We start from the raw sequence: 14265 nt of genomic DNA on the forward strand, positions 1-14265 counted from the left end.
TGTTATGTTTATTGTGTATAATATTGCTAGTGTTATTACTAGTTTAAATACGCCACCTTGTGGTCACTTTAAGTTATTGTTTAAGTTAATAGTAGAAGAAGAATATGGACAGGAAGTGCTTTGCCCAGAATCGAACGGCCGCTCCACACTCCTCCTGGTTCTTTCTTGGTGTTTGTTAAAGCATTGTCTGTGAGTATTACTTGGTTAAAATATTGAGACACCTGTAATGTTGCATGATATGATGATATTGTGTAAAGTTGTATGTTTATAGCCCGTTATTATTACGCTAATGAGTCCGTTTTCATATGCTAATTTCTTGTTGCTAATCGCTAGCTAACATCCTCATTTCATTGAAAGTCAATGCCATGTTGGTCCTTTATTTTATTTATATCATTCTGTAAAGCCTAGATTGTAATACATTGCATGCCTGTATGTTACAGTTTCACAAATTGAACTACTACTGAAGTAAACTTCATTAACCAGTCATCGCTGTCCGGAGTTTCTTCATCGTTCAAGATTGTTTAGCTGTTCGGATAGCTGGTGCAGTATCTAGCGAGGCCAATAATAAGAGGAGTGTTTATTAATATCAATCAATAATATCCACAGTTTCTACTTTCCACAATTAGTAACGCTGTGAAGATGAATCTGCATAGTAAATCTAATCTAATCTAAATTTATGTTCTTTAATTAAAAAAAAATACATTAGCTTTTACTTAAATTAACAAACTTTCTTTAAATATATTACATTGTGTCCTTCTTGTTGACTGGACATTACAAAGAAAACATATATATAATTTATATATATATATATATATATATATATATATAATGCTTGGCACATTATGGGTGACATTGCACAGCTAGAAAGCATGAAAGCCAGATTAACTGTACCCCACTGACAGCCTCACATGAAAATGATCTGGCATGGCACAGATTTGTTGCACCATATGTCCATTTTTAAGGCGTAGTTTAAGGTTTGCAGTAATCCAAGTAAACTTTAACAGTCATGGAAGGAAAATAAGCTGCTTTAATAAAAAGGCTATGTTTGATTGCTTTAGCTGTGGCTATAGCTTAACACTGAAACCTGGTTAAAAAGGAGTGGCTAACCAGAAACAGTAACCGAAATATCAATATAAAAGAAGATATTTGGCGAAAAACAAGATATACCCAAAGCACAGAGAGACAGTGCAGTCCATCATGTAACAAAAGCATCTGTTACTTATAACAGAATGTTTTAAATCACTCAGAAGCATGTGTTAAATGGACAACAAATGAATAAATTGCTGTAAACAGCAGCAACTCAAACCAAAAACTAACTACAGCACTGAGAGGGAAAACAACAATTTATCATTTGCTGTTGTCTGAGACGAGTAAACAACCATGTGGCGCAACATGAACATTGGGTTTTATGTCTTTGTGGTTACTGTTGTTGTAAATCCATTTGTTTTTTGTTCTCGACTGAATATTTCCAATTTTTTGGTATTAGTTTTATCTTGAAAATCTTTTTTTGTTCCTGTTACGTTGCATGTTGTGTTTAGCTGAGTTATCTGTCTCAGTTTCATACAAGGATTGTTCTGATTACCACTCACCTGCCTTGTATTAGTCACCAATCTTTTCAAAGGGCATGATTATTATTGTTTTGTTTTTATTATGTAAAGCTTAAAATCTTAAAAATCTTGCCGTGTCCACCACCACAATTCTCTGCTATTGCACCATCTTTAATTTTGTTTATCTGAATTGTAGTCATTTTCCTTTCCAACTCATTCCTTCAGTTGCCTCTGAGTCTGTGTTGAGGTACTTTCATAATTTACTCCATGGCAACACTTCTTTCACATATTACTTAAGTTTTTTAAAGAAACCTTAAGGTAGAACAAGATCACGGATCAACATCATTCTCATCCTGACCCTCTTGGCTTGTTTAAAAAAAACAAAACAACAAAAGTGCTTGTAAATGTGTTTTTTGCACATCGTAATGGTGTTTCAAGTGTTTGTGCAGCTTCTTTACTTCCACTAATGCTGCTGTGGCAGCTCATTTTTGCCTAATTGCCTCCATTTCTCCATTTCTTGGCTGTTTTTCTGACCTGCAGGGATGCTGGCTGTCCAATGCTCAATGCCCTGCTGGCTGCAGGAAACCACATCCTGCAGAGAGTTAAACTTGAAGCAGTGGTGTGTGCCTCAGGTCCCATTTAATGAATTTACCACAAAGTTCCTGCAGTGTGACCTTTTGCGTTTAAAACCTAATGTGTCAGATATGTTCCTTTGTCCTTTAAATAGTTACTTTGCTGTAATTCTTGGAGGAATAGTATTCATCAGATTGCTCCACCAGGACTGAAGCTAAAATAAAAGAGTCATGAAACACTGTTTAAGTGAAGGTTTATAAGTGGATTATACACATTATTTGAATGAGCTTCTTGCAATCAGCCTAATTTAAAAGACACTGCTAAAGTAACGACACAAAAAGAGTAGAGTACACATGTTTACAGCACATATCAGTTGAATCAATGCTTCAAAAGTGTCAATGTGGGTAAGAAGACGTCAGAGAGGCTAATCTGTCCACGACACATGGAGCTGTGAGTCGGGCGTCCGTGTCACGGTCCCAACAGTTTGTCAGGAGCTCCTTCAGCGCAGAGCCCTGAAAAAGTTTAGCACTTGTTAAAGTTCACTGTCGCTGCCCAATAAACACGACTGTGTGCGCGCAAAAGCAAAGCCCCTGATAAATACCTGTGGTAGCGCCCCCCAGTAATCAGGTATGGAGGGCCTCTTGTCCATCTCAGACACGTACAGAAGAAGTCTCTCCACGGTTACGTTGGCTTCCAGCTCCAGTTCATATGGCAGCAAATGCTGTGGCGCAACGCCACCTGCAGATGGAAGCATTTCCGCAAATTCTGTAAATAATTTTTGTCTTCAGTTTGCACTACATTAAGTAGTGACAAGCTCCTCATAAGTTTCAGTTGCCCTTCAAGTGAATCTTCCAGAGATAAAAAAGACCCAATTTTCATTTTAACATATAAATAAATGTGAAATTGTTGTATTTGGCTTTAAAAACTGCAAGAATACACCACTCGCATTGCTTTTGGTGGCATTTTCTTTGACCACAATATGTCTAATAAAGGTGACTTACCCTCAAATAAATCAGAGCAGCGCATGCATATCTCCCACAGAATTAGACCCAAGGAGTAGATGTCCCCCTGCATGAGGAATGAGCTGCTGCTCAGGTTCACAGAACCTTCCAGGACCTCAGGGGACATGTAATGGAGCGTGCCGAACTGAGGTTGACCCTGCAGAAATGTGAATTTCAGTCGTTGCATATATACATTGTGCTTTTATTTTATTGTCTCACCTTCATGTTTGCCATGTGGTTCTGCCAGAAGCGATAACCCGAACAAAAGCGCAGAATGGTGGAGGATCCAAAATCACAAAGAGCGCAGGTGCCGTCTGCTTTCACCAGAACATTAAAGCTGCTGAGGTCTCTGTGGGCCACAGGAGGTTTGTGCACACCTGCAGGAGGGAAACAACACAAAGTTTCTCATTTGTATCTGCAGTTTTGAATTATAAACCACTGCATATGATTGGCAAATAAAAAAAGTGACATGTGATCCACGCTTGTTTAGTCAAAGCTTTCCTGCAATAAACTGTGTTAACTCCTGTGTGATGATGAGCTCACACATGGCCTGCTTTCTGTGTGAAACCGCTGCAGGAAACACAGGTTTCTGTTGTGTGGAATTCTGGTCAGTACCGTGGCTGAGGAGGTCAGAGTGGAGATAGGAAAGTCCCTGCGATAAGGACTGGCACAGCTTCAGTGAGGACATCCAGCTGCTGCTGTGTTTACACAGAAAGGAATGGAGGGAACCCTGAAGTCAAAGAGACACCGATTATCCACACATTAAGCATTTGGCACTTTTGAATACATACACTGAGATAAGAAACCATAAACTCCGGGAATGAAGACTGAGCATCATAAGCAAATATAAATTTTTCAATTCACTGGTTACGTTTGAATATGAATTGTATAAAAGTAAAATTTTTCTCTGACCAGAATTAAAAGTTTCAAAAATTACAATTTAGCCAGGTTATTTTGATCAAAAGTCAGTAAAGTGGCAAAGTATTAGAGAAAGTAGAGAAAGGACAAAACTTGAATTTACTGTTCAATGACATGTAAGGCAGTCATTCGTGTCTTGTAATTGCCTGTGTGTGCATGTGTTGTTTTGTCTGGAATGACCCAGTAGATGGATTTTAATGACATTTTCAGAAAGTTACATGTCTCCTGTCTTTTTGTCAGTGCCACTGTCTCCAAACCCTAAGTGTTTTTATTATCAGTACCTTGTTTTATTAGAAAAGAACTTGTCTTTTTGGTCAATTCGGTTCATCTGCTCTTTGCTGTTTGACAGGAATTCACCATGAAATCTTCTCTGTATCTCAAAGTTTTTAAATTCTGCTCCAAAGTTAACATCGTAATATTTGAAAGACGTTTGCCTCTTACATATTCAGCGTACTGCAGCACAATGATCCAGCTGCCATCATCTGGTTTCCTCCCAGTGCCCAAGAACTGAACAATCCCACTGTGTTTCATCAGTGGCAGCTCATAAATCTCCTTCTCTGTGGTAAACTTATGTTTACACCCTGCAGGGTACACCTTCACAGCCACCACAGATTTGTTGTGCCTTCCTTGAAAAACAGTTGCGAAGCGCCCACGGCCCACAACCTGTAGGGCAAATAAACAATCCTCTAATAGAGCCAAAGTCCACAAGACAGTGCACTGTGATGAAAATGAACTGGTGGAATTTAAATCTATGTATTTGCTGAGTTTACCTCCTGCAGTTCAACGTCGGTGATGATGTTTTCTAAAGTTTTTGTTTGACAGGAACATGATCGCCGGATGCTGTAATCTTTACAGGAAGACTGTAGATTCTCCTCTGAAAAAAAAAAGCATCAAACTTATCACACCTGATCCAATTATTTTATTGAAAACCAGCCTGATCAAATGGGAACTGAAATATTGGGAGCAAAGAGTAACAGTTGTAAATAAGAAGTTTTGTGACACAGATAAATAGCAAGGTCAATTTAGAAGAGACTAAAAGCTACCCAAGATTCAAAAGAGACATTCTGAGAACTTCAGATGTTGTTCTTTTAGCTTCTTTTACCCCTTCTTCCGGGGTACCACAGCAAGCAAACCCGCACAAAAAATTTGGCAATTGTTTTACACAGGATGCCCTTCCTACTGCAACCTGGGCTCGAACCTGCAGCCTCAGGCTCACGTTGTCCACTGACCTACAATGTAGCTTGCCATCATTTGTGTGTGAATGTGTGTATGAATGGGTGAATGACTGAATGTAGCATGAAGCGCTTTGGGGTCCTTGGACTAGATAAAACGCCATACAAGTGATTATTATTCATTGATTGGTTTGGCCTTTGAGTAATATAAACAAAGCACCAGAGACTGAGTCAATAGTATCTTGTTTGGTGAAAAAGTGTTAAAGATCACCAACAATAATTTTTCAATTTTTAAACAAACATGTCTGATACAACTTTATAACGGACTGAATTTAACTGAAAACATACCTTCATTCTGGTTCTCCAGCTTGGCTGAGGAATAAGCCAGAAATGAAGGACTATTAGACCAATGATTATAAAGCAGTCTACTCACATTTATTATTGCTATAAGGAATGATCCAATAAGTCACCAAGAACTGAAAGAGGCACGTCGTTTTGAGAAATGCACCCTAAAATCGATAATAATCACCCAGAATTCAAAACTTTTGCATTAAATATAATATTTGTATCTGCGTAAATCCTGACAAGGTTTCACCAAAGCAGCCATAACTCTGCCCATCTCATCATAAGATGAGTTTAGTTTAAATCTCTTTCCTGAAAGGAGACGAGTGACATGGGTGGAGAATACAAAAAAAAACTTACTTTTCTCTTGACAGAATCTTCTCCATTTCAGAGTAATGATTACGAAGCCAATAATGGACAGAATAACAATCACAGCTGTTTTTGTGGTTTCAGCTAAAAGAAAAGACATGATGAAGAAGTTGAAGGACACACTGAACCGACTTTGAAACATTTCAGGAAGAAAAATAAAAATGGTGCTGAGTTTTTCACAGCTGCCCCTTCTGAACACACCTGTGGAGTAGGAGTGAGTGCGCTGTGGCGGCTCTGCGGCTGGAGTCCACGTAACGTTGCTGTTGCACAGGTCCGTGCTGCACACACATGTGATGAAGCGATTCTTCATTTGTGGTCGGGCCATGCAGGTTTCATCTGGGCAAGAATTTTCAACTGGACAACAAGCTACAACACAAAACCGGTAAAACTGTTAAAAAAGACAAGTCTTGCATTACACAAACTGATGCATTTGGACTAATTTTGACTGGTTTTAAAGGTTAAAACTGAGATGTTTTAAAAGCTCATTTGACGTTCCAGCTTCTGCTCATGATTTTAGAGTTTCTGATCCTTTCTTACCAAGCGTGTCAACCTTCAGCAGCTCATTAATGATCTGGTAGACAGCCAAACAGCAGTGGGTGTTTTCACAGAGTTGCACAGATTCGCTCACATTACCAAAGGCAGCGTATTTTCGGTTTGACTTGTTGTTCACTTGGAAAACACACTGTCTTTTCTGAAGCAAAGACAGGCGGGGAAAGCACAGAAAAACACATTCTGGGAAGAAGAAGAAGAAAAAAAAAGGCTCTTATCTGGGTATAATTGTGCTGTTCAAGGATAAAAATATAGTGTTGAACTTGTGTCTGTTAGAGGCTGTTGATGTTACAAATGTGGATATTTAATTAATTTTAATGAACCTTCTGCAAAATTCAAATCCAGTTTCAGGAACCATAAGAAGCGGGTTAATTATAATAGGTGATGTTACGTTAATATAATAAGTTCATTGAATTTAGGGAACAGTTAATTCAGCGTATCAACTGGATTTCCAGCTTCTGCGGCAGATAATAAATACAAACACAAGTCTTTAACAATACACTAACTAATTATGATACCAAAAACTTCTCTTTGCAAGAATTTTGCAAATTATGAATCAAATAATCCACATTAATAACAAACAGAGACAGCAACCAGAACTCAGGTTAGGAGAATAAACTGAGAAATAGGCTTTTACTCACCGACAGCCAGAAACCACAGCCCATTCAGTTTCATGGTCGCTGCATCTGAGTCAAAGCTGAAAAAGCTGGAAGTATCGTTTCTGGGAATGTGAGAGGAGTTTCCCACGTTTGCATTCATCACTCCCACCAACACACCTGCGCTTGTATCTGTGCTGAAGGACACTTGTTGTCTTAAATTTGATTAGTTCAGATACTCCCATGGTATCTTTGCTACCATCATCATCATCATCATCATCAAAGTCTAACAAGATATTTGGAAAAGATAGTTGCTTTCTATCTATTTATACTTTCTTTATTTCAAGCAACAGATATTGTAAATAGTTTAAGACTGACATTTTTTCAAACAAAATGTAAAAATGAATAAATAAATAAAAAATATAGAATATATAATTAAGGATTGAGGCTGAAACAGATTTTCTCTTAGTTTTCCTTATGTTTTTTTTATTTTACAATTTAACAACTTCTGCATACTTAGTTGCATTTTACTCATTCATTACTAAAAACATTCAGCTCATTCAGTAGATGGGTGCTATGACTTTTGTTTTTAGACAATTATTCTTTTCAAAATATTTAAATTTATTTGCACGCATTTTCTTCATAAAGATATATTGAGAGCTTTTAAATTCCTTAAAAGACATTATTCATATTAAAATCTGTATCAGCTTACTTGCCCTATTTTGTGTTTTTATGCTAATTTTTGTTTGTAGTTATTGTTATGCTGCTTTTAACTTTCAGCTTGCATTTTGCTACTTTTGATTTTTAGCTCTTATTTTACTCCTTTTATCTTTCAGTCAGTGGTAATTATTAATTCAGGAGCTTTAACAGCTCAATAAAGTCATTCAGCACTTAGCATTTCCACTGTATTTTTACAGAAAATACAGTTTCTCAAGTGTTATTTATATCAGCTCAAAATCTGATTTTATATTTACTTGTGATCTGAAGCAACACATTTTAATTGAATGGTGCTTACTGTTGACAATAATTTTCCTAAATATCTTCCAAGTGTCTCTTGTTCCTCTGTACAGGAACATTTTCTAAACTTAAGAGAAATACATGAAATAAATATAAAGAAGGGAAGGGGGCAAAGTGTCAAGTGCCTTTTTTTAAATGCAGTTTTAATTATGTTTATTTTAAAGAAACAGCACAAATAACTAATTTAAACCATACAACACATAAAAGTTTAGCCAAAACACCAGTTTTTGTTTCTGACCTACCTGACGTGTGAAATGAAAGTTATAATATTTGGATAAAATCGTAAAAGATTCAAAGACTACAGCTACTACCCACATGTGAGCGCCTAAAATAGTTTCTCAGAGTCATTAAAGGTGTGTTATGGAGTCAAGAGGTCTCGAGGGTTGAGATTAGCAACCAGACAGACGTCATAGCTGTCGTGCATGGCTGCTCGTCTCTCCACCACCGTCCACACATTGTCTTTAGGGTCCAGTTCCAAAATCTCCTTAGTAATGATCTCATGACGACCTGCAGCCATAAGAAAAAGTGTGTTAGTATTGACTTACCAACATCTAGTATCCAGAGAGTGATTATCCTTAATTCTTGAGCTCTGATGCAAACAAAACGCTTCACCTCTTGTTTGTGCAGCAGAAGGAATTTGGGCTTGATGCTGTAGAAGAGGAGTAATCTGTAAACAATAGAAGCAGCTAAATTAGATGTGACACTCACCAGCTCCTTTGTAGTATCCACAGAGGTAAAGCTTTCCTTCCACTACTCCTGTGTTGGAGGTGTTGTTTCGAAGGGAAAGCAGGGATGTAGGAAGAGTCGGCCCTGCCCTCCAGCTGTCTGCATCTGGGTTGTAGATCTCCACAGAGCTGAGACAGTGACGTGACTGTCCTCTGTCCTCTCCATCACATCCTATGCCACCTGAAAACACACACACAAAGGTTTTCTGTCCCCACGCACGACATTTAATATAATGCATTATGCTGTGTTCTTGCACTCTGACCTATGATGTAGATTTCTCCATTGAGGACAGCTGTGCCACATCTGTATCTGGAGTACTTCATCCTGGCGCACTCTGTCCACCTGTCTTTGCCGGGGTCAAACTGAAACACGCGGTTACTCAGCTTATCAGGCTCATCGTCCGGCTGCTCCTGAGGAACGCCAGGAGAAGTTTAACCAAAAGGAGGCATAATGAGAAAATGTTAAGGAGGCATAATTTAGTAATAAACATCACCACAAAATCTAACTCAACATATTTAATCATCTCTTGTTAAATTGCTGAAAAGAGTTTAATTTGTCATGACAAAGGATTTAGGTGTGCATTTTAACAAATTATTGATGCAATTAGCTTCTTGAAACACTTATATAGAACCAGCAGAGGGAGCCAAAATCCCTTCAAATGCATACTGAAGACAATAAACTCAATAAAATGCCACTTTAGTTTTAAAATAAAAACTGTGAACTGTGCCATGTTGATTACTTTCAAGCTGCCTATCCAGAAAGAAATTGGTTGTGATATTATTGTGTCTGCATGACTTCAAATTTGAACCATTTTATAGAATTTTAAATAAAATTTTCTTATTTGTTTTTTAAATTAATGGAATATTTACTTATATTAGTGCTATTTTTCCATGTAAGAAACTAAATGGGTTTTTTTTTTCTCTAAGAGTTGTGAAAGAACTAAAGATGCTAATACTATTAAACCACAGAGAAGATGCTGTTAAACATTAAGATGGTGTCCTGACCCAAACTGCTGTGACTGCAGTTAGGAAGCACTTAGAGAGCAAACTCTATTTATTACTGACCATATCATTGATCTTCTGTTAGTCAGATGGATGGACAAACCACTGAAAAAAGTTTAATGAAGCTTTTTAAAATTAATAATTGGATGTACGTCCACAACTTTTAGAGTCAACCAAATTTAAGATGGCCACCACAGGTAATCAACATTAGCCAACACAGAAATGACTCTAACTCAGTCATTTTTACAGTCGCTGAGCTTAAATTTGGTGTGGCAGTCGCTGAGGGTCATTCTCCAACACGTACACATACATATCTACACATTGCACAACATATTTTCATAAAACTTTGGCTGTAACTGTTAGAGTCAACACTTGATACTTTTCTACAGCACATTTACTCCTGAGGTTTGCTTCCTGTACCTGTGGGGTCCAGCCCCCTAGCACGTAGAGATGCTCCTGTAGGCTCACAGCGCAGTGGCAGGCTAAAGGAAGAGGTAAAGGAGGGAAGCTGAGCCAGCTGCCTCCTCTCTTGAGGGACCATCTCTCCACGCTGTCTGTGATCACGTAGTGATTATGCACCTTCATCTGACCACCTATCAAGTACAGGGCATCCCCTACCAACCCTAAAGCATACATGTCCCTGTAGGGAGCAGAGCACACCTCCACCCAGATCTTCTCCTCTGAGTTACCATACCTGCAACATAAACAAGGAATCAGATAATCAGCTATTTGGAAATTATCTCTCTGGACGCATGTACAAACCTATAAATATCAAGCCTCTTCCTCCTTTGTTGATCTTCTGCCTCTACAGCCACCAGTAGGTTATTGTCTCGGGTCACTGCTCCTGCTGTGATCTGCCCCTTCCCTCCACAGTCTCTCAGTGGAGAGGGGATGTAGTAGATCTTTCTGCCACGAGGAGCAAAGCAAAAACTCAGGTCAGCAAGTCCTCCACGTCGAGCAGGAACACCCTCTGTGTTCACTCCACCGAAACAGAGCAGCAAGTCAGTCGTCTCCATGCCATAACGAAGAGCTGGGCGAGGTGGGGCTGATGTCTCACAGAGAGCTGAGGTCTGGAGAGCAGCATCAATCATCCCAAAGCACTCAGAATCCCGTAGCAGCACCTAGAGGTTCATTTATGGCCATAAAAGCCCAATAATCTTCTTTTTTTATAATAAGTATAGATGAAAATGTGAATAACTTGGTCCATCTCTCCTATTCCTATCTCACCGGGTTTCTTCTCCTTGCTTTTCGGAGAAATCCGGGCTCTACAAGCTCCAGTCGAACATGCCTCAGTAACTCCACGGCCTGGGCTTCGCTCCGGGGGTCGTTCCTACGCCTCTCTACCCAGTGCAGCACCAGTTTAAGCACAACCTCCTCCTGTGATATGTTGAGGTCATCTGAACCCAGAAGGTCTCCAAGATTTTGAGCATCAAGCTCCAGCAGTTCCTCTTCATGACAAACCTTCAAGGAGCAGGACAAAGAAGGAGGCAATAAAGAAGAGCATGGAACAGAGATAAAAGGAGGAATGAATACAGAAATAATGCCAAAACTTGTGATTAGCAAGGCTGTAATTAGCACCACAGGATAATTTAAAAAAAGCAATAAAGTCACATTTTTTATGACTATATGTTGAGAGAATATTTAACCCTGAAAGTCCCACCTGTGCAAAGTGTTGACAGATGTATCTTAAGGCGCAGTCAGCCAGATCGGTGGCCCCGAGATCTCTGGCCCAGTGGTACAAACCAACACAGTTTGATGGCTCCATGTGGGCTTCCATGTGGCTCTGACACAACCTTAACTCAGCAACAACAGAGCATAAGCATGTCTTTACTTCCTCACCTTGCTGGTATACTTATTGGCTGCTGGACAAACAATCAACACCCACAGTACCCACCTGAAAGCTCCATCCACATGAAGCAGGAAGGCAGCAGCAGCAACTGCCTGGATGTTGCTGTTTGAAAGGGGGAGATCAGCGCAGTACATGTAGTTCAGAAGCAGCTGCAGACTCCTGGCAGGAGTGTCTCTGAGAGGCACCTCTGCTCCTCTGGTTTCCTTCAGGCCGCATGTAAACATGGCCTGGGCACCAAGAGAAACAATGTCAAGATGTTTTTGCCTTGTAACAGTTCAGTGCAACATCTATAGTCTGAATGGTCATTGTACCTGGAAGTAGGGGCTGAATGCCGACAGCACCACCTTGTGGCATGGGAAGGGAATCCCCTCAGCCAGCAGCACCACATCTGTGAGCTCTTCTGCTGCTCTCATCCTCTCCAGCTGCTTTAGCAGACGTGACCCATGATCCCCCAGAGTAGAGAGCTGGACCTCTGTTTCCATGGATTCTTGTTGTAGATCTCTGCACCACTTCCTTCAGCTTAGAGGGAAAGATCTTATGTTGAACCAAACAAATTACAGGAAAAAAGGAAAGAACTGGAGGAATTTCTTGGCAACTTTCTATTAATCATAAGAGACTCATGGCAATATGATAATAAAACATGGTATTTCTAATTCATACATAATTAAACCCTGTTGTATTGTAATTTAGGCACAAAGTGAGTTTATTGTATAAACTGCTTCGAAACATGTGGCTGGCATCAGATCTAAGAAACAATTAGTTCTCAGGTTTACCATTTGTAAACGTATGTATGTACACCAAATACCAATATAGTGTGAGGGCTGCCCTGTTTCCTCACAGCACAGGGCTAAACAAAAGAGCATTAGAAAGATGTCTCTGTCGTTGATTCTACCTAACACCATCAACAGAGGGTTTCAGGCTGTACACTGGGGGGTGGGAGGGTGCTGAGTGGCTTTTCTCAGTTTGTAGTTGTTTTCCCTTTGCACTTATAGTCTCTCAAACTGATTACTTCCCTGAGAAACTGTCACTGAACGAGCAGCGCACACACAAGCCACTCCAGAGGCATGCACAAGCAGTTCGGAAAGAGCAAGTTCAACATACACAGTCAAAAGAGCCGTTTTCATACCAGTGGTGTCCAAACGATTTCCCAGACCAGGTGCCGGAAGTTTCCTGAAACTACATCACAGTATATGTTTTTTAAATTTTGTTTTACGTATCACGTAGGTTTATTTCCGTGTGTTGTCCTGTGTTCTGGTCTATTTGTGGCGAGGGTGCACACAGGGCCGAATAAGTTTAAAATAGACCGGCAAGAGCTGGTGGAGCTAGTTCAAATTTCTAGAGGTGGCTGTGCTGCCAGTCCTTGCTCTCATTCAAATATTGGACCTGTTTTAAATCTGCAAACTGCAAGAAACTACTGATATGTTGAGAGGTCATTTATGGACAGATAGATCATGGACAAATGACAATGTTCTAATCAGTAGTTTTAGCATCTGTGAACACAAACAATAGATATTCTTAACATAAAGGCTACGTGCAGATTAGGTGCACAAGTTTGTAATCACTCAAATTTGACTGCTCTACAACAGTAAAATGCAGTCATGGTGGATCAGAAAAGAAAGCTGCTGACCAAGCCTTGTGAGTGCAACTTTATTTAATTAGTTTATTTAATTAATTCAGTCCTGGCTGTACAAGAGCTACCAGAACGAGATAATAAATAAAAAGCATATTACATTAGACTGGATGAAGGCATGGATTAATGTTTTAAATAACAGTGCGAACAAAAAAAGAGTTTGATCAGAGTGGCTTCTGTGCATAGGCAAAGAGTCAGCAGCTTGGAGCAGACAGACTGGACATGAACCGAATACAGAAAACTAAAGACTGAGGGGAGACAGACAACTGGACATTTTCTCCATCATGGTTGGACTATTTTCTGTGTCTATCTTCACTTAAATAAGATCAACTTGTGGGTAATCTAACTAATTATGCGGCTTCTGAATATAATTGTTGGGGCTTTAAAGCAAAAGGAGTGAATATAAATGCATATAGCTTTGAGAATTATTAAAGCTCAAGACTTTCATCTTTATTAATTTGGATTGTTACTGCAGAATGGTTACTTATCAATTTAGAAATTTTATCTAGAAAGCTGCTTTCCTCGATTTAATTATAAGACCAGACTGTTTTCACGAGACACAACCTCAACCGCATGGTGAGGAGAGGGTGGAAATAGCAACAACTTTGTGCACAAAAATAAATAAATAAATATTAAACTACATGTATCCTGTCTTTTTCCACAAAAAAATGTAATTTGTATGGTCAGCGATTCCGTAAACGAATGTCTGCCCCACTAATTTTTGTGCTTTATTGTCAACTATGTCTAAATACCTTAAGATTCAGCAGCAAATTCTATAGCTGTTTACTTATTTTGCTTCGTTTATGGAGAAATGATAAGGACAATAAGACAGTGAAGACTCAAAGAGCAGCCAGCATGCAACGTGAGAGATCACGTGAGTAAATGTGGCAGGAGGTGTGTCTGCTTCCAGGACAGGTTACTGGAGGTGACATGAGTTTCCAGTCAGTGTTATTACAGCCTTAATGTTCTCTAACA

General features: G+C 39.2%; 2 protein-coding genes across 6 annotated transcripts; both read right to left on the reverse strand.

Moving 5' to 3' along the window:
- Nucleotides 1–2377: 2377 nt before the first annotated feature.
- Nucleotides 2378–7264, reverse strand: LOC108235193 (bone morphogenetic protein receptor type-2). 2 transcript variants are annotated; one of them, XM_025005702.2, is made up of 12 exons: nt 7113–7264; nt 6460–6654; nt 6124–6288; nt 5914–6006; nt 5560–5583; nt 4810–4913; nt 4481–4702; nt 3737–3851; nt 3341–3498; nt 3122–3278; nt 2722–2858; nt 2378–2632 (listed from the first exon to the last, which is right to left on the reverse strand). In XM_025005702.2, the coding sequence occupies exons 1-12, from the start codon at nt 7228–7230 to the stop codon at nt 2516–2518; spliced, it is 1605 nt and encodes a 534-aa protein (XP_024861470.1). In that variant the 5' UTR covers nt 7231–7264; the 3' UTR covers nt 2378–2515. The 2 variants fall into 2 exon arrangements, with proteins under 2 accessions (XP_024861470.1, XP_017270513.1); XM_017415024.3 differs by lacking the exon at nt 5560–5583.
- A 1149-nt stretch (nt 7265–8413) lies between these two features.
- On the reverse strand, nt 8414–12931 carry LOC108235198 (kelch repeat and BTB domain-containing protein 12-like). 4 transcript variants are annotated; one of them, XM_017415032.3, is made up of 10 exons: nt 12787–12931; nt 11972–12179; nt 11706–11887; nt 11472–11604; nt 11039–11272; nt 10574–10881; nt 10232–10505; nt 9073–9220; nt 8793–8990; nt 8414–8591 (listed from the first exon to the last, which is right to left on the reverse strand). In XM_017415032.3, exons 2-10 carry the CDS (start codon nt 12140–12142, stop codon nt 8443–8445), a joined length of 1797 nt encoding a protein of 598 aa, XP_017270521.1. In that variant the 5' UTR covers nt 12143–12179; nt 12787–12931; the 3' UTR covers nt 8414–8442. The 4 variants fall into 4 exon arrangements, 3 of the variants coding, with proteins under 3 accessions (XP_017270521.1, XP_017270520.1, XP_037832728.1); XM_017415031.3 differs by having other exon boundaries at nt 10574–10932; XM_037976800.1 differs by having other exon boundaries at nt 10574–10932; nt 12762–12931.
- Nucleotides 12932–14265: the final 1334 nt, after the last annotated feature.

The sequence above is a fragment of the Kryptolebias marmoratus genome, linkage group LG8 (genome assembly GCF_001649575.2).
Source record: "Kryptolebias marmoratus isolate JLee-2015 linkage group LG8, ASM164957v2, whole genome shotgun sequence".
Taxonomy (NCBI): Eukaryota; Metazoa; Chordata; class Actinopteri; order Cyprinodontiformes; family Rivulidae; genus Kryptolebias; species Kryptolebias marmoratus.